Source organism: Sitodiplosis mosellana, unplaced genomic scaffold (assembly GCF_009176505.1).
Source record: "Sitodiplosis mosellana isolate CC-2019 unplaced genomic scaffold, AAFC_SMos_1.0 Smas_scaffold_6197, whole genome shotgun sequence".
Lineage (NCBI taxonomy): Eukaryota > Metazoa > Arthropoda > Insecta > Diptera > Cecidomyiidae > Sitodiplosis > Sitodiplosis mosellana.
In genome coordinates this window covers 2,554,955-2,581,447 of record NW_022601438.1, presented here as the reverse complement: position 1 = coordinate 2,581,447, position 26,493 = coordinate 2,554,955, and the positions used below count along the sequence as shown (strand labels likewise).

General features: G+C 34.9%; 2 protein-coding genes across 15 annotated transcripts in view; both read left to right on the top strand.

The window, feature by feature from the left end:
* The window catches only part of LOC129577236 (kalirin), a 45,255-nt gene extending 24,126 nt beyond the window's left edge, over positions 1-21,129 (top strand). For 6 of the 14 annotated variants that reach the window (XM_055463915.1, XM_055463908.1, XM_055463909.1 and 3 more), the window contains 14 exons: positions 3,812-3,881; positions 6,592-7,024; positions 8,249-8,332; positions 10,669-11,012; positions 11,199-11,388; positions 11,477-11,614; positions 11,749-12,015; positions 12,169-12,389; positions 15,547-15,691; positions 17,640-18,120; positions 18,523-18,665; positions 19,007-20,031; positions 20,117-20,717; positions 20,795-21,129. In XM_055463915.1, coding sequence (XP_055319890.1) covers positions 3,812-3,881; positions 6,592-7,024; positions 8,249-8,332; positions 10,669-11,012; positions 11,199-11,388; positions 11,477-11,614; positions 11,749-12,015; positions 12,169-12,389; positions 15,547-15,691; positions 17,640-18,120; positions 18,523-18,665; positions 19,007-20,031; positions 20,117-20,717; positions 20,795-20,899 — 4,247 coding nt within the window. In that variant the 3' untranslated portion in view covers positions 20,900-21,129. Of the gene's footprint in view, positions 1-3,811; positions 3,882-6,591; positions 7,025-8,248; positions 8,333-10,668; positions 11,013-11,198; positions 11,389-11,476; positions 11,615-11,748; positions 12,016-12,168; positions 12,390-15,546; positions 16,813-17,639; positions 18,121-18,522; positions 18,666-19,006; positions 20,032-20,116; positions 20,718-20,794 lie in introns of those variants that run through there. The other 8 variants (XM_055463911.1, XM_055463916.1, XM_055463919.1 and 5 more) reach the window with 5 other exon arrangements.
* A 529-nt stretch (positions 21,130-21,658) lies between these two features.
* Positions 21,659-24,457, top strand: LOC129577239 (2-hydroxyacyl-CoA lyase 1). The gene is made up of 5 exons (XM_055463933.1): positions 21,659-21,873; positions 22,036-22,213; positions 22,275-23,290; positions 23,360-23,595; positions 24,102-24,457. The coding sequence occupies exons 1-5, from the start codon at positions 21,823-21,825 to the stop codon at positions 24,319-24,321; spliced, it is 1,701 nt and encodes a 566-aa protein (XP_055319908.1). The 5' UTR covers positions 21,659-21,822; the 3' UTR covers positions 24,322-24,457.
* The last annotated feature ends 2,036 nt before the right edge of the window (positions 24,458-26,493 follow it).

The following is a 26,493-nucleotide window of genomic DNA, read 5'->3' as shown; positions in this document are numbered from 1 at the left end:
ACGTTATGCAATTTTTGAAGTGCGCTCTCTTCAACATCGACTGTGACATTCTTTTTGCGAATGAATTAATTCTCGACGCAACTGAAGATTTGGAAGTGAACGAATTTTGATCGCATCAAACGAATAGAAAATAACGACCAAACGTGTGTGATGTAGTGAAACTGAAACACAAATCCAGCTTCATAAAGTATACGCAACGAAATCAAAAATAGGAACAAAAACAAACAGTTGGAATTATTATCAAACATTTTTTGAAAAGAAAGAAAAAAAAAACAAAGGGAATCTTGTGAAAAAGTAGTTCCAAAACTGATTCAAATAGAAGATTTAAATGAAATCGGACTGACCAAGTGTGTCACATCGAAACACGCATTGTATACGCTGCATAAATTGTGTGTGTGTGTGTGTGTGTCACCTACGGTGCCTTTGTTCTATCTGTCATGCATTCGATCCAAATAGCAACAAACATTTGGAGTAACAAATCACCGCGCAGCGCAATTTATAAGTAAAACGAGAAACAGAACACAAGCCCCGTGTGCGCGCGAGCGCTAGCTCAAAAATATCAGAACAAAACGATACCGAATTAAATAAAAACAGCCAACAACAACATCAGCAATAACCACAACGAATTTTAAAAGAGAAAATGATTGATGTGCAAATTAAATTGCAACGAGAGATACACAAAGAGAAAAAAGCCAGCAAATACAGCACACTATCCGAATAGTTTGATGTAAATGATATATAAGTGCTCTCCACGCTCTCAATTGGATTATAAAGGAAACTAAAGCGAAATCGTGTACAAAGCTGCACCAAATACCAAACCAAAACGACAATAAGTGAATTAAAAAAAACTGAAAAGAGTCTTAAGCGCTCGAGAGAGAGAGAGGGAGAGAGGGAGAGAGAGAGAGATACAAAATCGAATTGATCGTAAATAGAAATTTCCGCTTGTTGGTGCGTGCTTGTATATGTGGAAATGAATGATTCACCTTTGTTTTTACGATTTTGATCGCGCCAACATTTTTTCTTTGTAATCTGTGTATGACGAGTGACAGAAGCAATGCGTACACTACGTGGAAAGTTGTGAATATGCCAAAAATAAAAAAAACAAATTGCATCGACTTAATTTGATGCATCTTGCGTACGTGCGCGTGAGTGTGTGTGTACACGTGCAGGAAGCGATTTTGATATTCTTTAAGGTTGTTCATGTGTTTGTTTTATAGATAGTGACTAAACACTTATTTTATTGAGAAAAAAAAAAGAAAAGCCGATAAGATTTCGATTGGCTTCAAACAGAATCAAACATAGAAGGGAATACAACAACGCGGTTCATTCCAAATCGAATAATGTTAGATGATTTATTTGCTTAAGTACACGATATTCGCATAGACATACGACAACTTCTCTTCACTTGAATTCAATTTCAAATGGCGACGTTTGATTCGGTTGAGGATGTGCGAGACAATGCATTTTACGATTCAAACACACTGAAAAAGAACAAACGAAAGCAAAAAACCAAAAGCTTGATTGTATCAACAACAAAAAGTGAACTAAACAGTGCAAATGCGGATAGTTTAAGTCTTAGTGCTAGTTGCGATAGTTCAACATTCGGTTTGCGACCTCGTTTTTCATTCCGAAAATTCGGTCGTGGCCGAAGCTCATCAAAATCCAGTTTACTCGACACCACCACCACCAATATTACCAATTCCAATTCAAATTCAACATCAAGCATTGATTGTACATCGAATCCAACATCACCATCATGTGATCCAAACTTCAAATGTCCTATTATAACTTACAATGATGGCGACGATGATTCACAACTAAGTCCGCAAATTGAAAGTAAGTGACGGAAGGATGCATTCAAAATTCAAAAGAATGATTTCCATTTGATAGTGGCCAATCGAAAGAAAAGAAAGGCGAGAAAAAACTCGCATTGGAATCATCATCAAAATGAAACTCTCAATTACAAATCTTCGAGATATTGAGTCAGCTAATTCATTGGTATAATGACCATGATACTTGAATTTTTGTTTTAAGTGCATTTTTTTATTGTACACATAAAAAAGTTGCTTTTATCGAACAAAGGAACTCCCAGCATGAATCAAATGAGTGTGTGAATCACAATCAAGACATTCTTTCAACGAGCGAATTAATCATATACTCAAAAGGATGCAAACCGAGAATGAATTTAAAAAAAAACCGAAACGAAAAAAAACTTTATACGAAAAAGAACGGTCTCGGGTGACCTTGTTACAATGTGTTGTGCGTTTGAGTTATATTATTTCGGTTGACAATATTCTTTCTTGTTATTCATTTAAAACGAATTCGGTGAATACGAGTCAATGGTTATTTGCAATTTTCAACAAATACTTTTATTATGAATAGGATGTGTTTGTTGCTTTTGCGATTTTTGTTGTTGTTGGAACTCATATATGGCATTGCACAGAACGTTTTTTTTCTCACATTTCATGCGTACTTCATATTATGTTTGTAAATTATGTCGGCTGACGCATTGATCAGTTGCCACATGAATTATCTCAATTCAAGCCATAATATCGCTGAGAGAGTTGAGATAAAATTACAAACGATAAAAATAATATTTTTATGTCATGAGAAAAATGTGTGAATTTTAAACTGAAATAACGATCACACATTGCATATGGAAGCCAACAGGCGCCTATTCCAAAACTATGTTGATGTTTTTTTTTTTTGGTTGAGATAATTTCGTAAATTTTTTTTTCAAAAAATTATTAATATACAGCGAAAAAGGAGAAAAAAAGCAGACTCTTACACACACTCACACAATGAGCAACAATGATGAGATTCAAGAGAGAACCGAGAGTTGTAAGAAAACAACGGTTAGCACAACAGAGAGATCTATTATAAATTCTGATTATTTATAGATCGAATTTTTAATGGAAATATTATATGTAGTCAACGTGTTGAATGTGTATAGATTTTTCGTGAGTAGCTGCTGACATACGAAAATAGAACATTTTATTTATATACATGTATCAAAATAATATCAATGTATAGTATAGGGTGAATATGGAATCGTGTGCCTAACATTTTGAGTGCGAACAAGGCAAATAACAAAGCATATATAGCCCCTTTTACACACACAAACTCACGTTTTTTTTTTTTTTATTGCATAGGCAAGAAACATTTTTCCGCCGTTGAATTGGACATGGTCGGGCTGTGGCTTTAAAAAATGATTGTAATTAAGGGATGTGCTGATTACAGTGTATAACATTGTATGAACTCAATCCGTCTTCGGTTTTTTGTTTTTCAAGCGAGGACAAAGTCTAGTTTACATTTTTTCCGAGCAAATAACAACGAACGATAATGTTGTGCGATTTCAACTAAAGAATTATTATTTTTGAACTTTGGAATATTCCACATGAATTTCGTTTTAAACGAAATAATAACGTCCCGTGTGCAAATAAAGTGACTGACAGTCACTCAGTTGTATGTAGCTGGCTAAGTTGATTGAATTCAAAAATGTTGTATAGAAACAATCACTTTTAGTTATTCTTTCAGCCAGTCGTCTAATTTCGGACTTTTGGCTACTAGATGACTATAACTGAAGTTGACTACAGTCGAATATTTTGTTTGAGATAATCACTTTTAGTCAGTGATAGTCAGCCAAAAAAGTCCGAAATTCGGCGGCTGGCTAGTCAGTCACAAAATTTTCACACGGGGTAATATGTGAGGCAAATTAATGATTATTACCCAAATCAAATTCGATTTCAACTTAAACTGTTTGTGACGCCATTTTTAACACATTTTCTTCGCTCCATTTTTCCTTTCGCAGATCTGACATTGTCGACAGAAAACGCAACCACAACAGCATCACCCATTAACAAACGAAGAGGTTTCAGCGGGTAAGTGTTTTTGGTTTGACATAATTGAAATTAGCCTAGAATAAACAAACTTCAATATATTTTCCCACCTTAAAACTACTTATGCCACATGTTTACTATACGTCTACATCTGATGAGTTTTTTCCCCTCTCTCTCTCTCTCTCTCTCTCTCTCTCCGTCTCACTGAAAATTACGCATTAAATTGGCCCATTAACAGGGGAATATTAAATTAAAAACCTAATCTATGTGTTTGAGCTCCTCTTCTTCAAACATTGGAATAGGCAATTTAGAACTATTTTATTATGGTTATAGCAACGGCAAACAGCTAATTTAAATTGAAGAGAGTATAAAATAGTATAAACAATGTTATTAGAATGTGCATGTGAAAAGTAACACATTATGAGCGCCGTGCGATACACGTTTATGAAGGTGTCAACGGCGCGTGTAACAACTCGACAAATGAAAATGTGTACCGAGGATGAATGAAATATATACGACGGGGGAAAAATAGGTGTCATTTCAACACATAATCAAACTGAATTCAATGAAAACTCCAACTTCCGAATGGAAAACTTTTTTTAAATTCAATCTAAACGTCAAATTATCATCAATTTGAATTGTGGCATTTAATTTACAATGGTGATTCTGAATTAACAAATCAAAACACGATGAAAAAAAAACCGTCGAGTGGATTAACGACACCAACTATTACGTAAACATAATTCAGAAAATAGCAGGAAGTTATTGTGCCTGAATGGCTAATTAATATATATAATCTGGAGATTCATGCCATTCAATGTGATTATGACATTCATTATGCCGGCGACTTTGCGATGCCTTTCGTTTACCATTGAAATTGGGAATCACATTACTATTACTATTTGTTATTAAACAAAATTGAAATGAAAGAGAAAACGTCAAACAGGATTGGATTATAAATATAATCAATCTAAGCGATAAATCTACTTCCAATTCCTAGCCAATGTCTTTACTATTGATCCATGTCAACCGTATTTAAATTTTGATTGTTTTCTGCCGTTTGTTCAAATGCAAACCCGATTTTAAACTACATGTGTATGTAAATTGAATTGTCCCATTTCATTTCATTTCATTTCATTTCATGGGTTTGAATTTTTATACAGCGAAGTGCAAACCTGATTGCGCTGACTCATTATTTTATACATTCTTTGAATGTTAGTGCTGTTTTTCTTTTTCTCCTTTTTTGGAATGAATGTCTTAGTTATCGCAACCGAGTGACAAATTGTAAAATCGATAAGAAATCGAATCGCTAATGTACAAAATCGGTATTTGCGTTTGAACAGTCAACAGAGCTGTTGTGTGTGTGTGTGTGTGTGCTGAATATATTTTTCTAACAATATTAATGGCTGATTGTATTTGCAATCGCTTTAAAGTTGGTCAAATAAGCCTCTTCACATCGTTAAGCACCCGACCGATATATGTATACGATATATAGGTGGCATAAGCATTGTGTGTGAGGTCGTACATTTAATGTGGCGCGAATTGGCGTATTTACAAGGCATACTTACGACTAATTTCCTTTTGTGGCAGATAAGAGTACTTTTCAAAAATGAGAACGGTTTAATGGTTTTCAACCAATTTCCAATGGGCATTGTCTGGGATCTGCCTTATTTGCACATGAAACCATGTCTTTCCGTCTCGTTCTCCCTCCTTTTATTCATGCGCAGTTCTTTTGTTGACATTCGGTTTGTTGATCTATCGCTTTGGGCGAACGTGCTTCGACGCCGATCGTCCGGTTTGAAAGCAAGAGAAAAAAAAACTTCACACATACAATCAGCATGTAGTTTCGATTTTTGTGTGAAATATATATATTTTTGCCATATAAAAATTGCATATTGTTGCTCTGACTTAGTGCTTTGAATGTTCTGTTCCGAGCAATTTTTTATCAGCAATTATGTGCTCAATTAAACATTTGTTTTGACGATCGGTTTTTTTTTCTTTCGCTGTGTTGAGTTGAGTCCATCGTATGAAAACAAAGTAGTTTCAGTTTGGCTCGCCGAATAATCGTATACACACATGCCTAAATGGGCAAGAGTGTGCGCGCAGAGGTTTCATTTGACAAAAGATATCATCGATCCATGTGAATTTTCGGCTCATAACCATTTAAAGCACTGAGTTCATTTGTTTTCCCGTCAAGAAATCGTTGAATTGATGCTAATTCATATAGCCTTAATGTGCAGCAAGTGGTTTTCATGTGTATGTTGCATTTGTTGCTACTGTTGCCGAAGGTATTGATAACTTAAATACAAATATTGCGATCAAATATATAAATTGTGCGTGTGAGTACTAGAGGAAGGGGGAAAACATTCAAGAGAAAAAGCTCTTTCGACGAAAAAGAAGGATTTGAAAAAAAAGGATTTCAAACGGAAATTCTTTAAGTTAGAACGTATCAACACCAAGTTTAATTGACGGCCTGAGAAGAAAAACCTTTTTTTCGGTTTTAGCGCTCGCAAATTTGCGGTTCGCCTTTTGACTAAAAAATTTCTGTGTTTGTGTTCTGCGCACAGGTTTTGTAGGAAAGGTTCTTCTTCTCAGGCCGTCAATTCGGAAAATCAAAATATAAAATGCTGGTTTTGAATTAAAAAAAAATTGACTTTGGTTTTCATCCGATAATAAGAAACCCATTAGAGCTTAACTTAAATTTACATCTCCAATTGTCAATGTAAATTTTTTTCTGTTCTTTTCTTTGCAGAAGAAAATGGTTACCGCCACCACTTCGGAAATTATCTCAGGGAAAAGTGGACAAAACGACAACATCCTCAGCATCGTCGGCGACGGCGGTGGCAACATCCTCATCATCGGCACCAAATGATCGGCCATTATTGAAGAAGAGTTCTGAAAAGGCCTTCAAATTGGCGGCAACTGTCACCGCTGAAGAGGAGCAACCATTAGCGCAGAAGACCAATATTAGTCGATTCCGTGACAAATCGAATGCCGATCAACATCACAAATCCGAACATGACCAGCAGCAACAGCTCCAGCAGAGTCACACCGCTGAAGCGGAAAATGAAGAAGAAGTCATATTACCACCACCAATGAAACCCATACACGATTCGCAAGCAATCATCAACAATGGACCAAATGTGGTAGCATCGTCGGTTGTTGAACAAAGCCCGTGCAAACGCGTAAGTATTTGTGCATCGAGTGCGTTTTGTCCCAAACGAATATTTATGTTCATTGTGGCAGGGGAAACAATTGTCGCTGTTTTCTTTTGATATTGAACAAAATGAATTTGGTGATGGGCAAATGGTAATAATTAGACAGCCCAATTATATATTGTGATGTCACACTTATGCAAAGTTCAGTGTAATGAACTTAATTTCGTCCAACATGATTCTCTCTCGTCTTATGCAACTTCCATAAAATGTTATATTTTGATTTCAACAAAACTTTGCCCAAATCAAACACAAATGAGCGTACGCATTCGAGCCGCTTTCAAAAATTTCTTTTTGGCTCTTAAATTATGTGTACTTTATCAGAAGTTAAAATAACAGAAAAACAAAATGTATCTATCGTCCACATTTGATTAAACATTCGCGTCCAAAAGTTGTAGAACGAAATGGATATGTTAGTGTTTCTGACTTTGTAATTTCGATTTGTCGTTTGTTTATGCACGAAAATCGTCTTTCGTTTCTGTTCACTTTTCTCGCAATTTTATTTCTTCTGGTGAAATGGTATGACCGGTTTGGTCATTATTTTTCTTTTCTATCTCGTTCTCGTACTTTGACTCTCACTTGTTCGTCATTGTGTTTGTTCTATGTAGCAGATTGTATCGCTTTAGAATTCAATCTGATTCATCATTCAAATGTGAAACTAAAAGTAACAACCTGTGTATATTTCTTACCTTTTTTTCTGTTTGTATGTTTCGAACCATGTTCGTGAGTTTCTATTTACTTATTTATGCATAAAATTGGTTGTAATTTAATTCATTTTCGTTCATGTGTCATACATCTCATATCAGGTATTATAATAGCTGAACCGGTCCCAAATCACCTGAATCTCATTTTGTACAATTCACACACAGAATTTATTTTGGGATTTAATTGAAATGTTGGCCCAGTTGCAATTGCCCCAGTTCAATTAAATCGCGTTCTCATTTCTCAACACATTGATTTTCGAATTTTGTAAATCACTTTGGTTTTTTTTTTCGTTTTGACTTCAAATTCAACATATCAAATCCACCGAAGGAACAAAGAAAAAAAACAGGGAACATGTAGTTTTTAGCAAAGAATTTGTTTTTTGGTCGTCGTTGTTATTGTTGTTGTTTTTCCTCTATTTGCAACAAAACAAATACACATATGTGATACTTCAACTAAAAATTAAAACCATACCATATTCTTCGTCTATAGACTTCTTCATTATCGTTGAAAACGCTGGAGGGAAATGCAACCACTGATTTAGAAGAAATTGAACAAATAGTTAAGGAGAAAATGGTACTTAGCGTATTTCATTCACTCATTACTTACTTTTAGACTTATTTGCTATTCATTAAACGCACACACACATTTCCTTTTATACACAGGCGAATTGTGATTGTTTTCACTGCCAGCGCCAATGTGGATGTGAATCACGCATACAAATTGGCTGAAAATATAGAAACTTACGTTGCAGAAAAAATGGTTGAAACAATCATGACTCGTCTGTATCGCACTGTAGAGTAGAGAATAAAAGTTTTTTCTTCATTTTTTGTTTGGTTTTTCCTCGTTTTTCTGGTTGGCTTTTGACAAAACAATCATAACAACACATCCACTCTTTGTACACCAATTCTTTCTTTGGTGAAAAGTGATGCAAATGCAAGACATTGTGATATGTGACCATAAAAAGACACCACTCACCCTCAAAATGAGCACTTTGGCGTTTGTACGTTTATTGTACGGCAGCCAATCAAATTGGCTGATAGCCCCAAGTAATAATTTCATTGAATTAATTATGCGGAGAGAGTGTGGATTGTCAGGAAATACAAGGACCATTGGATTTTATTGCATCAAACAGTGTCGGTCTTTTTATGAAATTATCTCAATGCCTTGCATTGATGAAGAGGAAGAGACCAGGAGATAGGAAGAGAGAGAGAGAGAGAGAGAGAGAGAGAGAGGGCGAACACACAATACTATTTCCGCTAATGTGGAAGCTGTTGTTGAATAGGAATCGCCATTTATGCGGTTATTCAAAGTATTTTTTTGTGTAATTTGCAAACATCTCGCTATCTCATCTCTACCTCTACCTACCTCACCCACTCCCTATCCCTGTCTCATTTATTTTCTCTCTTGTTTCCATTTTCATTTGCTTTCGTATAACTTTGTTTTCGTGTTATACTTTTTTTTCCTCTCTTCATTTCAATTTTCGAACGCATCAATTATTACATAACAAAGCAACATATATATATATATATATATATATATATATACCGTATACAGGAAAATTAATGTGATTGAAGAAGCGAAATAAGCGAAATGTCTAAAATCCACACAGAAATGAAAGACAACAAGAAATGTGGTCACGCAGTTTGGGTTGGGGTAAAGAGTCGATCACGATTCTACCATCGAAAAAAAGTAATGGTCGTCAAATTTGCAGAACGCTAAAACACTGTGTGATGGATTGTAAGCTTATTACGGATTTTCGATCAAACAAAGCATATTGGTTTGAAATGAACACTGAACTGAATTAGATAGATGTTGATTATCTGATATATATATTTTTTCTCGTGCATGCTGTGTGAGTGTATGTGATAAGTTTGTAACTTTTGCTGAAAGATGTGGAACAGTTTCGATGCGACCATTGACTTCCAAGAGCCACGCATTTGGTTGTCCTCCAAATCCATTCAGCAACTGTTTAATCATTCGTTTCGCATTACATTATTATATAGAATAAGTGATAGAAGCGCAAGTGGACGCTTGCTCCCCCCTCAGTATCACATACTCATATCATCACTTATTCTATAGAATTTCATTCAAAATGGACTTTTCTGATATTCTCTACGCTTGTAGAGTTTTTGTTTTGGAGAACTTTTGTTTGTTTTCCGGTCATTATCTTGAGTATTCGGCAGTTGTAGAGGGTTTTTTGTTTCACATTATTTTGTCACTCCACACGTATCAGCCATTGCTCGTAGCAATAAAAAAAAGCAAACAATTTAACTCTTCGCCTTCTTTTTTTGTCCGAATTGAAATATTCTGCATACGAAACAATAAGCTGACATAAGTAGTGTTAAATTATGTGAAGCAGAAGATATTTACAAATATTACCAATGCCATGAATTGAGAACTGTATCATCACGAACTGCCGACATGTGAGATGATGAGAATAATCAAATACCACAAATATAGTTTAACTGAAGTGCTGTTTAATTTTTTCTTCATTTTTTAAATGTCAAATACCGAGCACATTCACTTCAATTCGAGCTCAACGATAAACGGTGTTGCGAATTTTTATTTTATACATATAGTATACAATATACATATATATATACTATTCTCGGGGTCATGAAGTGGATGAACGCTAGACTGCATCTGCTTGAACGAATGGTGATAGCGCGCATAACTTTGAACTGCTTGAAACAAAATAGCGTGTAACACTGCAAAATTCGGTCGAATTGAAGTGAGTGGATTGGATGGTTGGAAGAGGGTGTCAAATGCTTTTTTTTAGTAGAATATTTATATTATATGTGTTGTGTGATTTTGCGAATATGCGATTTTAGTTGTGATTCTTTACTTATCATAAAATGTTTTGTTTCATTTACAAATAAAAACAAAAACAAAAATAAAAACAAAAACAGGAACAACATGAAAGTACAAAATTCAAACTTGCTAAAGCATCGAATGATGGCTCGGATTTTAATTCATCCACATCATCAGCCGTAGCAGGCAGTGCTAATGGCGATAACGACGACAATCTACAGGAGAATGACGTTGAAGTAGCTATGCGAAAGCGAATGTACGCACTCAAAGAGCTTGTTCATACGGAGGAAGCATATGTGCAGGATTTATCGCTCATTGTTGATGGTTACATACGCGAGATTCGTGATCCAGATAGTGACATTCCAATGCCAGATGATTTAAAGGGCGGCAAGGAGCGCATGGTATTTGGAAATGTAGAAGCAATCTTTGAATGGCATAGGGAGTAAGTTAAATTCCATTTCGTTTCTTTTCCTTTCTTCTCTTTTTGATTGATGTGTCTGTCATTAGCCAAATTGTCAGGCCCGGATACAAAATGTCGTCTCATATTAACATTTAAATAAACATTTGCTTTTTCTCCCTCCCCTCTCTCTATCTCTCTTCTTCTCTGTCTCGCTTTTCCACCGTGCAGCTTTTTCTTGAAGTCACTCCAAAAATGTATACAAAATAGTATAGAATTAGGACCACTTATAAAGCGTTGTGAACGAAAACTTCATATGTATGTGATCTATTGCCGAAATAAACCCGTTTCCGAGCACATCGTGGCTGAGCATTTTGGTTATTTTGAAGAAATTAGGTCCAAGCTCAAGCATAAACTAGTTGTGAGTACATGCAATCCCATATTTTCGCTCCTTTTTTGTTGAACTTCATTCCACTTATCGGCGCTCGTTGTTCTTTCTCGTGCTATAGCTATGTGATCTATTGATAAAACCAATCCAAAGGATTACGAAGTATGAATTACTGTTAAGGGATATTTATAAACACACTGAACGTGCTGGTATGGTACAGGAGCTCCCGAGCTTACAGGATGCCATCTATGTTATGAAGGTATGTGTGTGCGTGTGTGTGTGTGTGTGTTGTGTGCAACAAAATCAACTTTCTTTCGCTTGAATTACACTTTTACACACTCACACCCGCCGTCTAATCCCAATTCTAATCCTCACTCACATTTATGCACACAGGTTGTTCCAAAAGAAGCGAATGACATGATGGATGTAGGTCGTTTGCAAAAATTCGAAGGGAAAATAACAGCTCAGGGTAATTTACTGTTGCATGGTCCACTCCTTTGTACCGAAGGTACCAACAATGCGGAGCGTAACTCGAGTGTGGCCATCAAACCGCGTGAACTACAGGTATTTTTGTTCCAACAAAGCATCATCTTCTCGGAAATTGTTGGCAAGAAAACACAATTCGTGAACCCTTCATACATTTACAAAAATCACATTCAGGTAAATACTAATTGCGTATTTTTGTTTGTTCCACCAAAATACAATACTTGATTTTATGCGACGAACTTTTTTGTTGTTTTTATTGCATCTATATCCCATAACTTCATTGCAAGTATATTTTATTGACCGAATTTCATGCAATTTTCATTACAGTTCAATAAACAGGCAATCATTGAGGAAATGTCTGAAAATCGATTCATGTTGCGTTCAACGGATCCTCAACGTCAAGAGATTTGTTACGTCATCGCCACACAATCGACCGAACAATGTCATGAATGGGTGGATACGATAAAGAATATACTGCAGCGGCAATATGATTTATTGAAAGCACTCCAAAGTCCTATAGAGTACCAAAAAGAACGAATGAAGGAATCGTGAGTTATCTAAAATTTCATTTCTGCAAACACAACCACACACACCCGCATACTCTTCTCTCTGTCATGTTCTATTAACTCAAAACCAACAATTTACTTTAAATACGAGCGCTCAAAATCACAAAATTGCATCAAAAGTGCAGTAGGATGCACCACATTCAAACACAGATTGTGGCCAATCAGAACATATGAGCTTGATGAGGGAAATGGAAAAAAAAATAGAAAATCAGAAGAAAGAAAAATGATCCAAAGACAATTGCGAATGAACGCTCAAGCTTACATTCTGAATATCTGCACATTGCGTGCATTTCACAAAAAAAAAAGAAAATCCATTTTGTGAATTGAGGAGACCTTTTTAATCGAAAATGGCTTCAAACCGATCATTCTTAACGAAATGATGGCCAAAATGAAGCGGTTGACTGTTAATTCGTTTGTTTTTGGAGAATTTTATGGTGACATATTTAAATAAATAAACTTGATCACTGGATTTACAATAATAAGAGCGATGAAGATGATGAAGAAAAAAAGAACAACTCTTTTAACACTTGTAACTCGTTTCACTCATAACTCTGTTCTCTCTATATCTCTTCTTCTCTCAATCTCACTCTGAACGCATTTCGAACTATAATTCCATAATTTCTTTGTTCCAATATATTCTTATTCGGAAAATGAGTGGAGTAGAAAAAAACAATATGAACAAAACCATTTCGCGTCCATGGTTATTTTCGTTGATTTGAAGATATATTTCTTCCAATTTAATAAATATTTTTTTCATTAAAATTACGTGCAAATAGCTATGAACGGTCCTATTAACATCTAACACAAAATAATGGTACAATATAATAAACAAAGGGAAGAAAAATCAGAGATGTAGAAAATGTGATTTTATGCCAATGATCAAGTGTGCGAGACGAGTGTACACATTCTTTTTATTTTAAATTAAAAAAACAAAATAAAACAATGATGTATCGATATCCTTTGATTTTTTTTTCATCAATCAAAATAAAACCAAACATTGAATCCGTATAATAGGTATGGTACAAAATAGAAACAGAAATAAATTGAAATGCTCGAACATTACGAATTTTGATAGACAGCAATTTGACATATTTGTTCCTAATAATAGTCTGTATGGTGCAACCATATCGTGTTCAGCTTTGAATGAATAATAAAAACATCAGTTACAACAACAAATACAACAAATCGAAATCATTACGGAATATAAATAAAAAAAGCAATAATTTTTGAATCCAATTTACAAAAAAAAAAAAAAATAATAAAGAATAAAAGAACATCAAGCCCTCAATTTAGCAAACACAAGAATAAAATAAAAGAAAATTGCCATGCTTTCAAGTTATATTTAAGCGGTAAAGAACAGATGTGTTAGCATTTTCATGAATAAAATTTTGTGCTCTTTTCTCATATATTAAATATATAAACCCAAGCATATTAATTATACAGAAAGAATTTCTAGAACACTGGATGAAAAAGGTGAGAGAAACAGCAAAACAAACCAAACGAAAGGTGTGAATTTAGCTATTTTTATAAATGAAGAGGAATCTGAATTTTTAATTTAAAGACCAAAAATGAATTGTGAGAAGCAAAATGCTCAACCAAGAATGAAAAACAAAACCAAACAAAACAAACATCAACAACACACACATATATGTGAAATTGTCGACTGAATGAAATCGCTCCGTTTCACTTTATTGAGACTGTTGTCTCTTGTCTCAAATAAAAATTGTTCACTTTTAGCCCTTTTAGTTAGCAAAAATTCATGTTCGATAACTGTACTCTATCTATCTATTTCTCTTTCACCACCATCAAAACAAAAAAACAAGCACTGATAGCTAAATGAAATAAACACTGGATAGAGTGTGTCGCATGGGCGCGTGTAATATGCACGCGCATCAAACAAACAAAATGAAGAGTCATAAGTATTATATAGTATTATAAATAAACAAAATATGAATAACCTTAAATGTCCACCACTACTGTTTATTCTTCTAATAATTATTATGAACAAAAAAAAAGAACAAAATATACTAAGTTGCATAGGATTCGATAGATTCGAATAAAACAATTTATCCGACTTCTGTGTTGTGTCGCATCGAGAACGAGGAATGTCGAAAAAGAAAGCAAAAATATAATATTAACAAAAATCTCTGTGGTGTATATAGCTGGCAATAAATGAGAATTGGACTTTGCATTGAAATATGTTTGGCCATAATAAATGCAATAGGAAAATGAATAATTCACGACGCAAATAAAGATATGAAGATATGCATTTTTTTTCGATAATGATCAGATCATGTATATTTACAGCTAATAAAAACAAATAAATATATTCAAATGATTTATCAATTATCAAAATTTTTCAGAAAATTAAAAAATTAAATTAATAAAAAAAAAAAATGAAATAATAATAATATAATATTTAAAAAAAATAGTATAAAACACAAACCAAAAGTTATATAACACAAATTTAACAACAACAAATATTCAAACATTGGAAAGAATAATGAACAAAACCAAAAATTATACAATACTATACATTGCATTAACATAATATATATATGATATATATATATATATATTGCGATTACCACCATTTGTCTTATACACACAAACGAGAGCTGAACCAAAGTAGGATGCAAATAAGGTACATTTGAAATACAGAAAAGAACAGCAGCAACAACAAAACAAACATTCATAAATGTATGACTTATGTGAAAGATGAGGAAAAATGATATTTAAAACAAAATATTCGGCCTTTTTATTTCATATGATTTCGCGTTTTGATATTGCTATGGTCTTTCAATCAGATGGCATTCCATTTTACAATTGATTAAACTCTCATCGTTTTTCTCTCTCCTAATGTCAATCTGCGATTAATTCATTTTCAAGTTTTTGGAATTGTTTTTATTTTAAGTTAGTGCCTAGGTTCGTTTTCCTAAGTTAGTGCTTATGGTTTTTTTTCTTCTGATTTTACCAATTTTCTTTTTATTTTTCGTTAAAATCCATTTCATTCAATTTCATTATTTAACTAAGTTTGTATTTATATCATTTTTTTTTTGGTTCGATGGATTTTCTGATTTTGGTTTTTTTTATTTTTCTGTTTCTTTTTTTGCCATTTCATCGGCATGAACAAATATAGTTCAATGGACAGTTCAATGTTTCGCAACAGTAATTATTTGCGCAAAACAATCTCCGTACCGTCATCAGATTTGCACAGCAGTAGTGGCAGCAGCAGTATTACCACTTCCACATCATCAAGCAACAATAATGAACTCACCCAGAAGGTAAGAGCTTCTACATAAATTAAAAAAAAAAAACAAACAAATAAACCCAAAATGACAACTTTTAGTTAAGTGTAAACATTTCAATTCATTGCTATTGGACAAGAAATTAATAAACGTATGACTTACTATTGCTCACTAATTCTCATTTTTCCCGTTTGAACGCTTATGGAATATAACTAACAAATAAAAAACAAGGTATCGTAATAGATGTTTAAGAATAAACCAATAGCTTATGTGAATCTAAATCAATTATTTCAAACAATGGATGATTAACACACTTGCAAATACATTGATTTGACTCAAAATGAATGGAATAAATGGAACAACTTTTGATACATGACGATAATTATCATATGAACGCATACGAACATTCTTGAACGGCAAAATTTAGTTAGTGCAGTTCATGAATATTCCTCTGCATTCACACTACCCAAGCAATGTGTATACATCTCTATTGTAAGATTGCTCGGAATATTTCACATATAATTGCTAAACGATTTCACAAAAGGCTTTGATCCAAACGACAAAAATAAGACATAATTTAAAATAGCGTAGTTTGCTGATGTATCCCATAGTACTATTTTGGCTGCATGCAGTAGATTGAATAGCAGTATTCTTTTTCTAATAAAAAATTATACGTTGCTTCAATGTTAGGAAAAATAATGAAATTTAGCTTTAAAAATCCTGTCGTTTCGTTACTCAAAAATGATGAAAATAAAATATGGCGTCAAACAATTGATTGGCAATAACATCACTGTTCAGAATGAATGTGCTCATCTTTTTCTTCACACAAATAATACATATGGTGTCATTTTGAATACATCCGAACGAGAAGATTAAAATTTTCTAATTTTTTCAAATTATTTTTAATTACTTACCTAAAAAAAAAGAGTTTAGTTTTCAATAACCAAAATAGTTTTTTTTCCTTGCATTCGTTGCGTGTATATTATTTTTTAGTGACGAAACAGAAAAGTGATTGAAATATGTGAACGTTTTTAGACTTAAATCAGTAGCTGTAGATTCAATTGTTGTAATCATAATAAAAACATTCTCACAAAACAGACAAAAAAGAGAAAAAAATAAACATAATTTGATTTTTACATGAAATTTACACTAACCAACTGATTCATTTTGTTTTTCGATATCAAATTCGACCTAATCTCGTTGCCCTAAAAAAATCAAAAAGAAAAGAGGTATTGAAGTTGAAGCTGAAGATATCTTGTGGATCTAATCTAGAATTGTATTGTCGGGATTATAAGTCAAGCGAAAGAAAAAATGGGACTAAAAATGGCAAAACTCGATTCATTAAGAAAATGCATTTCAAAATAACGGGGTTTGTTGTAACACTCATATTGACTTGGCTATTTGACCAAAGCTTGAACATAATTTTAATTTAAGCTTGGGATAGAGAATGTGTGGGTATGAATCAATATTACGAATATCATTTTGAAACTCTATGTGATATTTATTCAGAATCGCATGCTCATTATTGCTTCTTTTCTTTTTTAAACTTGCTTTGGGTTTATCCATTTCGGGCATAGCCAGTGTGGAAATTAAAAGAATACTGCGTCAAACGAGCATAATAATAGAAATCAACAAAATGATTTGCGTGCTAGCCAACACATTCCGTGTTGATGGGGCAATCAATCATATCAAACCAACAAAAATGATAAACCCCTGCAAAAAGTCAGATCATCTTTCATTCTAATCTCTTGCTAAGCTCCCTGTTCCCATCACGCTACAGCATTGTACAAAACAAAAATCATTGTTCATCTCGGTGTGCGGCAACTGATATCCAAACTGTTGCATATGATCTAACCGAACTGACCGAACTACTGAAAATATTCAATACTCAATACGATGATTATTGCTTTCTATTTTTTTCTTCTTCATTTACAAAACCAAAAAAAAAAACAAAAAAAACGTACATACACAAACGCATTTGTAGAAACTCTCACTACCACTCAAACTACAATCGTATAATTCGAGTCACACGCCCCACAATCACAGCGTTGGCGTTAATATTGTTTCTTCTGCATCGTCATCGTCGACAACAAAACCACATTCGACCAAACGTTCGCTGCATATTTTCGATAGCATCCAAAGTATATTCCAAATGAATAATCACCACAATCATAGTTTCAATGAACGTCACCATCACAATAATGACAAAAAACATAAACACAACCACACACTAGACACAGCATCTGCCAAACATAACAGTTTTCGACATAGTGACAGTCACAATAAATCAAAGAAGGACTCGTCGGACCATCGAGATACGAAAAAACATGGTAACGTCACGGCCGCTACCGCCACCACCACTACTACCGTCGCCGATACGAATGCAACCAATTTGGAAGCCGCTAGCAAAATGCAAAATGTCACACGTATTTTAATTAATGCGACGAACCCGAACCAATCAAACGGTAATTATGCCTGTTCAAATATGCCTGTTGAGCGTGCACTACAAAGACAGTTTATCTAATATGCTCCCCGCCGTCGCCTCTGCCACCGCTTTCGTTCGATGAATATCAATTTATGCATGCGATTTCATTCGCAAAGAAAAACACCTGAAGTTTTCTATTTTCAATCAACTTCCGCTTTATTTGTTCATTTTAATGACCGTCCCCCATTCTGTTTTTATTTTTGCTCTTGTTCCAAATACTGTTCTTGTTGGACGCGTTAAGGCATTCGGATTATGTATTATTATTGTTTTTTTTCCTCAATTTTTCATTTTGAAAAAAATTCCTTTGAATATGAAACTAATATGTTATTCTAATTGCTTTTATTATTATTGTTATTGCATCATGATAAAAAAAAACGAATAGTTGATAGCTTTGGTGAACGGCATGCATTAAGTAAAGAGTTAAATTTGAATGCGTCCAACCAACCATTGTTTCTCACGGATGTTGGGCAGAATAATATCAAACCACAGCATCGCCGGTGGTCTGAATATAAAAATTTGAATTTGGTATGGTATAGTTGTGTTATTGTTTTCTTTTCTCTTTTTCTTTTTTTTTCTTTTATTTATTCTATTGCATTTGTTTATTTTTTGTTACTTAGTTTCCTATTTGTTTTTGGTGTAGACTTCAGTTTTATAAAAATATATAGTTTGTACTTCAGTTTTAGTTTTGATCCATTCAATTTTGGCTTTGAGATTGTCTGGATTTCAAATTCCAATTTGTAGATTTACCTATTTTCTTCTTAATTTTTTTTTTTTCGTTGAAATTCATGATATTTTCTAATATGGTATTTTATTTGGTTTTATTTCCTATTTTTTTCTTTTCTATTCTTGGATTCAATTCTATTTAGATTATTCCCGAAAAAACAAATGATTTCCATAATCGACGGCCATGCACGACATCACCATCGATCCAGCATTACAGTCTCACAAATTTGAATTTTGATTTTAATCAGTCGTTAACAATGGGCAACAATGACGTTGACATCAGCAATAGTAACAATGTATCACCAGAAATTGTGTCGCGATCGAAAGACACCGTTGCCGAAGCAGGCCAGTCGGTGGTGTTGAGTTGCCATGTTCGGAATGGAATGAATGCAAAAACGGTTTGGCACAAAATGGAACCAGACTGCATGATAATCACGAATTCATCGACCAAATACCAATCAACGTATACAACCACTGGCGAAGCACGTTTGCACATCAATAAAGTTGAGCCACAAGATAGTGGTGTATACGTGTTTGCGGTTTCAAATCAATTTGGTGGCATTGTACAATGTGCAATCGGGCTAACGGTAATACCGCCAACCGAAAATGTGGACGCTGACGATGCCACTTATTGCACCGGTGTGTATGTGGAAGTGGTGAATCCGACATCGGTTCGTGTTAGTTGGGACTTTTCGTCATCGACCACAAACAGCTATATCATTGAATATTGTCGAACCGGCACCAATAATTGGATCATAAAAGATGATAAACCAGTGCGAGCACGATACATTTTGAGTGGATTGACACCGGGTGAAAGTTATACGTTTCGTTTACTGTGTCCAAATACAAATATTGCCAGTTTGCCCAGTGCATCGATTACAATGCCACTCAGCGAACAACATATGTGGCAACAACAGCAGTTCAACACGCGATACACGTCATTGTCGGAACTGGGACGGGGACGTTTTTCAATTGTTCGTCTTGCAACTGATGCGGTGACCGGACAAAAAGTGGCACTAAAACAAATTTCACGGAAATATCAAGATTTGACCAGTACGCAAGAAGAATACAAATTAATGGCCACCGCACAGCATCCGAATACCATTCGCGCCTTGGCTCTGTTTGAAAATGCACCAATGCAGGGGATTGACACCATTGTTATGGAATTGTACGCTATTTCCGGATTTTATTTCAATTTTAACTTATATTTTTCTAAATTTATTCTTAAACAAATATGTTTTCTTTTTTTACAGAGTTCAAGGTCCAATGTTGTTCAATTACATTTGCCAAATGGATTCGTATTCAGAAGCTGTTGTTCTACACTACATGCGCCAGTTATGTGATGCTTTAAATTGGTTGCACAAACGAAATGTAGCCCATTTGGATATAAAACCGGAGAATATATTGGTGGGTCCTTCAACCAAAATGGATGCATCTAATTTCACAGCCGCCGCCGCAACAGCAGCAGCAACATCATCAATCCAATATCAACAATTGAAATTGATTGATTTTGGTGAAGCATTCGGTGCTCTCAACCGAAACACAATTCTTCCCCCGTCAAATCTGGAGTTCTCCGCACCCGAAATGGTGATCGGACAAGCGACCGACACAAGGACAGATTGTTGGTGTTTTGGCATTCTATTGTATGTCTTTCTGAGCGGTGTCTCACCATTTTTGGATGATTCAGTCGAAGAAACTACGACAAATATTCTCAAATGTGATTTCTCATTCCCGGATGAGTATTTCCACGAAATTTCAAACGATGCGAAAAATCTCTTGCGACGTTTGTTGGTGCTACAGGGAAATGCACGAGCAACCATGGCCGATTGCCAAACGTGCCCTTGGTTCATACAAGTACATATCCATTTGTATTGTTATTAATTGCAATTTACAAATTGAAACTAAAATTTTGTCGTTTGTTTACTTGATAGGAACCAGCAAACAAGCCTATTTCGACCGTTAAATTGGAAAATTTTAACCAAAGAAGAATGCGAAGTTCGGTTTCGTTGCTCCAGACAAGCTTCAAAAACAATTAACTTGGCAACATAATCCACCAACTAAAGATTGGAGCAAATTACCGAATTCCTCTCCAAAGTGACGATATTGTGAATGTAATTTTATTTTCCGAGCTCTCCAGTGACACCATGCAACAATTTCATCTCTAAAATGTATTATCAAAATATCAAATAGATTAAATTCGTAATTGTAACGTCATTGCGCGACTGAGAAATAAAAGAATGAGTCTATCGAGACATTGTAGAGAGAATCTTTGATTTATCGTTTGTTTGCTTGTTTCAGTGGTTTTATTTGTATTCGTTCAATTTTGACCGAACATCTTCACCCAAATAAAGTATCGGAACAAATGAAGTAAAGATGTAAAAGATTTCAATTTATTTACTTGAGAAGCCTTATTTTGACATTTTAGATGGATAAATATGGTTTATTTGGATCATTGAAATTATTATCTACACGTTTGTTTCACCCGCACCATGTGTTTTTACAAACAATCGATTGGCTTCTGCTGCAGCCAAAATGTGGACATGGAATGGTTTGTTTTGCAATCAAATTTAAATAAAATGACGTAATTAACAAATCAGTTAACGTCGAAAAATAAATAAATCGTGATCAATTTCTCGAACGCACGCACTATCAATCCAATAAACTGCTCCATGCATGGTCGGCCCGATTTTTGTTTTGCAACAACAAACGGTCGATTTTGTTAACAAACGTTACGGTTGGTCTAAAAATTGATATGTACTATTGTACTTATATGAGCGTACTTAAGCTACCACTTCACACTGAGTATTTAAAGATAACAATTTGATTGGCAATGCAAAGTGCTTGTCAAAGATCAAGTGTATGTTCTTAAAATTGGTTTTGGATCGTATTCAAATACAATTGTTTCCATTTTCATATTTTGACTTTTTTTCATTTGAATAAAACAATCAAATTGTGATAAATGGTGACAATGGATTCAATAACACTAATTGCCGAGTCACTGAAGCGTCAGGTAAACACAAACAAGATGAAAAAAGATAAGAGAATTCACCCAGAGTTTCGATTAAATTGCGACTCACTTTCACCGGTTACCAATTCTGGTTTAAAGACATATTTCTCTAGTAGAGTAATATGTTTTTTTTTAAGCAAATCTTTCTAATTTGATTCAATGTAGGGTATTGAATATGTATTCGGTATTGTGGGTATTCCAATTGTTGAACTGTCGATGGCAATGCAAGCGGCTGGTCTCAAATACATTGGCATGCGAAATGAGCAGTCGGCGTGTTATGCAGCCCAGGCAATTGGATATTTAACACAAAAACCAGGCGTGTGTCTAGTGGTTCCAGGTCCAGGTAAATTCAATCAACACCTTCAAATCGTACGTATTGAGTGATTGAAATGGTTTGTTTTCAGGTTTATTGCATTGTACGGGAGGAATGGCAAATGCTCAAATCAACTGTTGGCCATTGATAGTGATTGCCGGTTCAACATTCCAGGATCATGAAGGGATTGGTGGTTTTCAAGAGTATCCACAAGTGGATGCGGCACGTATTTACTGTAAATATGCTGTTCGTCCGCCGACTGTTGCCTCCATTCCAACACATATTGAGAAAGCGGTGCGTCTGGCAACATATGGACGACCGGGTGTATCATATTTAGACTTTCCAGGCAATGTTCTTCGAGCTACGGTTTCAAATGATGCCATATTCGATGAGTATACTCACCCAAAGCCGCCGTTGTGCTATCCAGATGCTGAGTCTGTACAAAAAGCCGTGGAATTACTCAAAAATGCAAAACGTCCTTTAGTTATTGTTGGAAAAGGGGCAGCTTATGCCCGAGCAGAAGAGCCGATTCGACAGTTGATCCAACAGACAAATCTTCCGGTGTTAGCAACACCAATGGGAAAAGGTGTCGTACCAGATACATGTGATCAAAGCGTTGCTTCGGCACGTACATTGGCTTTGCAGAAAGCCGATGTTATTCTTCTGCTGGGTGCTCGTTTGAATTGGATTTTACATTTTGGCAGAGCGCCTCGATATGCCGCCGATGTTAAAGTCATTCAAGTCGATGTCTGTCCAGAAGAGCTTCATAACAGCATCCAAAGTGCGGTAGCCATACAATCAGATATCTTACCTTTTGCCAACCAATTGCTTAACAAAATTGGATATTATAGCTTTGGCAAAAACTCAGACTGGTGGAAAATTTTAAAGCAAAAGTGTGACATAAATCGCAGAACAGTCGGTGAGATGGCATTAAGCATAAGTGTGCCATTGAATTACTATTCAGTTTTCCATCACGTTCATGAAATTATACCAAAAGATGCGATTATCGTTAGCGAAGGAGCGAATACAATGGACATTGGAAGATCAATGCTGCACAATATATTACCAAGACATCGTTTGGATGCGGGAACATTTGGAACAATGGGCGTATGTCAGCTTCAAAAACATTACGATCGATTTGATTGCTAAAATAGATCGTTTTTTCTAAAACCATAGGTCGGACCGGGATTTGCAATTGCAGCTGCACTCTATTGTCGTGACTATTTCCCAAAGAAACGTGTCATTTGTGTGGAAGGTGATTCGGCATTCGGTTTTTCCGGCATGGAAGTAGAAACAATGTATCGGTATAAACTTCCAATTGTTATTATTATTGTGAATAACGGTGGCATCTACAGCGGTCTCGATGCAGATACCTACAAAGACATTCGCAGCGAAGGTGACTTGACACAAATGTAAGTGCATCTCAAGGGAAACCAATCAAATTACTCTACGCTAAAATGATGACAAGTTTAAGTAGTTCAATTTATTCTACACTGTTTAGACGCCCGCCAAGTTAAAAATGTATTGAAGATTCGGCGTAATTTCGGTGTGGAATAAATTAAGTTCAATACTATTTGTAATACAAATATATGTATTCAACTTAAGTTAAATTACTCCGAAGCTACACCGTTTGTCCAGTATATTTTTAACTTAACATATAGGTGGCGTTGCATATTGATAATTTAAGTTCAAGTTATTCAATTTATTCCACACCGAAGTTACGTCGAATCTTCAATAGATTTTTAACTTGGCGGGCTCTAAACAGTGTAGAATAGTCTTGAATTGTATTGAATTGAACTACTTAATCTTGGCATCATTTTAGCGTAGAGTAATTTGATTGGTTTTTCTTGGGATTTGATATATTGTGTTTAAATAAAAGCAAATGTGATTGAATCTCAACTGCAACATCCACTCTCAGCACTCCACCATCGGCTCTAACGGTTGAAACGCGATATGATGAAATGCTTCGCATGTTTGGTCATGCTGGTTATTTTGTGAAAACCATTCCGGAGCTTCGTCAGTCGTTAGCAGATGCACTCAAGATAACAGATCGACCGACAATAATCAATGTCATCATTGGACCAACATCCGATCGCAAGCAACAGACCTTCAATTGGCTCACCGAGTCAAAGCTTTGAACTTATTTTACCCACATTCGCATGTTTATCAGGGAAATTTCGTATGGGGATCGGTTTTTTTTTTTTAAATTTACTTATAGCAATAACAAAAACTATACCTTCGTTTTGGCAAACAATAAAGACTTTTTTAATCTTGTTTTTGTCGAGTTTCAATTGGAAGAATGTATTTTACACCGACGAAGTTGTTTCAATGCGAATAGAGGACAGTCAATGGGAGTCCAACAATTGAAAAATTGAATTTTAAAACTTCGATTGAGTACATAGACGGTTAGGTTTTTGAATAAAAAGCAATAAAAAAATTTCACTGTTGTCTCATATCGTCTTTTTTTCGGTAAAAATTGTGATGTTTCAACAAATGATCGCACACTTTGTATGAAATCTTTTCTGATTTGAAGTTTATCTTTTAAACTTAATAATTCTCTGGTGAGTCTAATAAATTCATTACCCTACTACTAGTGGTCGATTTATTTTTCGATCGCTGTTTAAGAAAATTGAACATTGCTGCGGTGCGGAAAAGTTTGGATTACGTATGTAATTCGTTTTATTGTGTATTGCGGTGGTGATCCTCGGCATGTGCGAATGAATTCGACTCAGTGCTTTCTGTGCTTGCTATACAAAAAATGAGGTTACCTGGATGAAAAATTGACTAGGCGGCCAGGTAGTCATTTGAGTTTGCAAAGCGATCCAAAAGTGGTGTCCGTCATTTTGCGAACCGATGATGCAAAATTCGTCTTTGAGGTCGCTGCTGTGAACAGTTCCGGCACCATGTTCGCCATTTTGCACATTTGAGGAACTGGAGCCTCGCGCACCAACTTCATGTGCTTGTCATTGACCTTGAATTGTTCACTGTGCCGCAACGAACGGCCATGATGAAATGATTCAAATCGGCACCCGTCTCTTGATCAACATGGATAACGACATTTTTCCTTCAGCTATTGATATTACTTTGACTTTGACATTTGATCCATGCGATACGACCTCAGTCACATCATTTACACTACCCTCAGACCGTAGCTGTGAAATATGAACTAAACCTTCGACACGTTTCTTCAAACACATCAATTGAACGAAGCAGAGATGGTTCATCGTTTACCGCAAGTCTATGGAAATGTGTATCGGTATATACTTAAACGTATACCTTTGCGTTGAGAGCACGCGTCAGCACGCGTTAGCCAATACTTTAGTGACAGCGAACGCGTTATTTAACGCAAAGGTATATCAATGTATATATACCGGTCTGTACGCAGTATAGACAATACAATGAATTGCTATACATTTACTCCATCTCTGGAACGAAGCAACCGAATGGTACAATGTTTGCTACGCGGCCAGAATAGATCTTTTCAGCCTTTGGGTCATCGGGCAATGGTGTTGCGCTTCGTTTACGAGGTGGTAACCGATTTCGTCGACCACGACTTGTGTTTCGGCTTCGATTTCGACTCTCATCTAATGTAGAAATTCTAATAAATAAATTCATTTATTTTTGAGAACTCATTTACTAAGCCGATCATTGTTTTTCTCCTGAAAATCTTTAAAGTTTTAACCTTTTTTGTGATACCTTCAGAGCTTTAATGCAAATTAGCAACTGTTTCAAATAATTATCGCATCATTGTATACAGTGCTAGGGGGTAGACACGATTAGTAAATTAGAATCTAATACAGTAAATTAGAGAATATTAGAAAATATTAGAAACTGAAATGTTTGATGACTTTGACATGGCAAATGCTATGCCAATACAATTTTTTATGAAGATTTTTGTTTTGTTTGATGAAACAAAACGGTAAACAATACCGTTATTTGTCAACAAGTCTGTCAATTTCAACGCATTACCACTGTGCCTAGTACAGAGACGTAAAATGTTCGCCATTTAGTTTTACATTGCCAATGCATTTCGTTATGGAGATTTTTGTTTTGTTTATTTTTTGTTGTTTGTAAACAAATCTGCCAATCCTTTAATATTACCTCTGTATATTTCGTATGAACCATATACTAAGTACAGAGGCAATGCTAAAAGATAGGCAGATTTGTTTACAAACAAAACAAAAAAAACAAAACAAAAATCTCCATAAGGAAATGCATTGGCAATGTAAAACTAAATGGCGAACATTTTACGAGAATATTAGAAGATATTAGCACTTTCAAACGATTATTAGAAATATTAGAGAAAACTA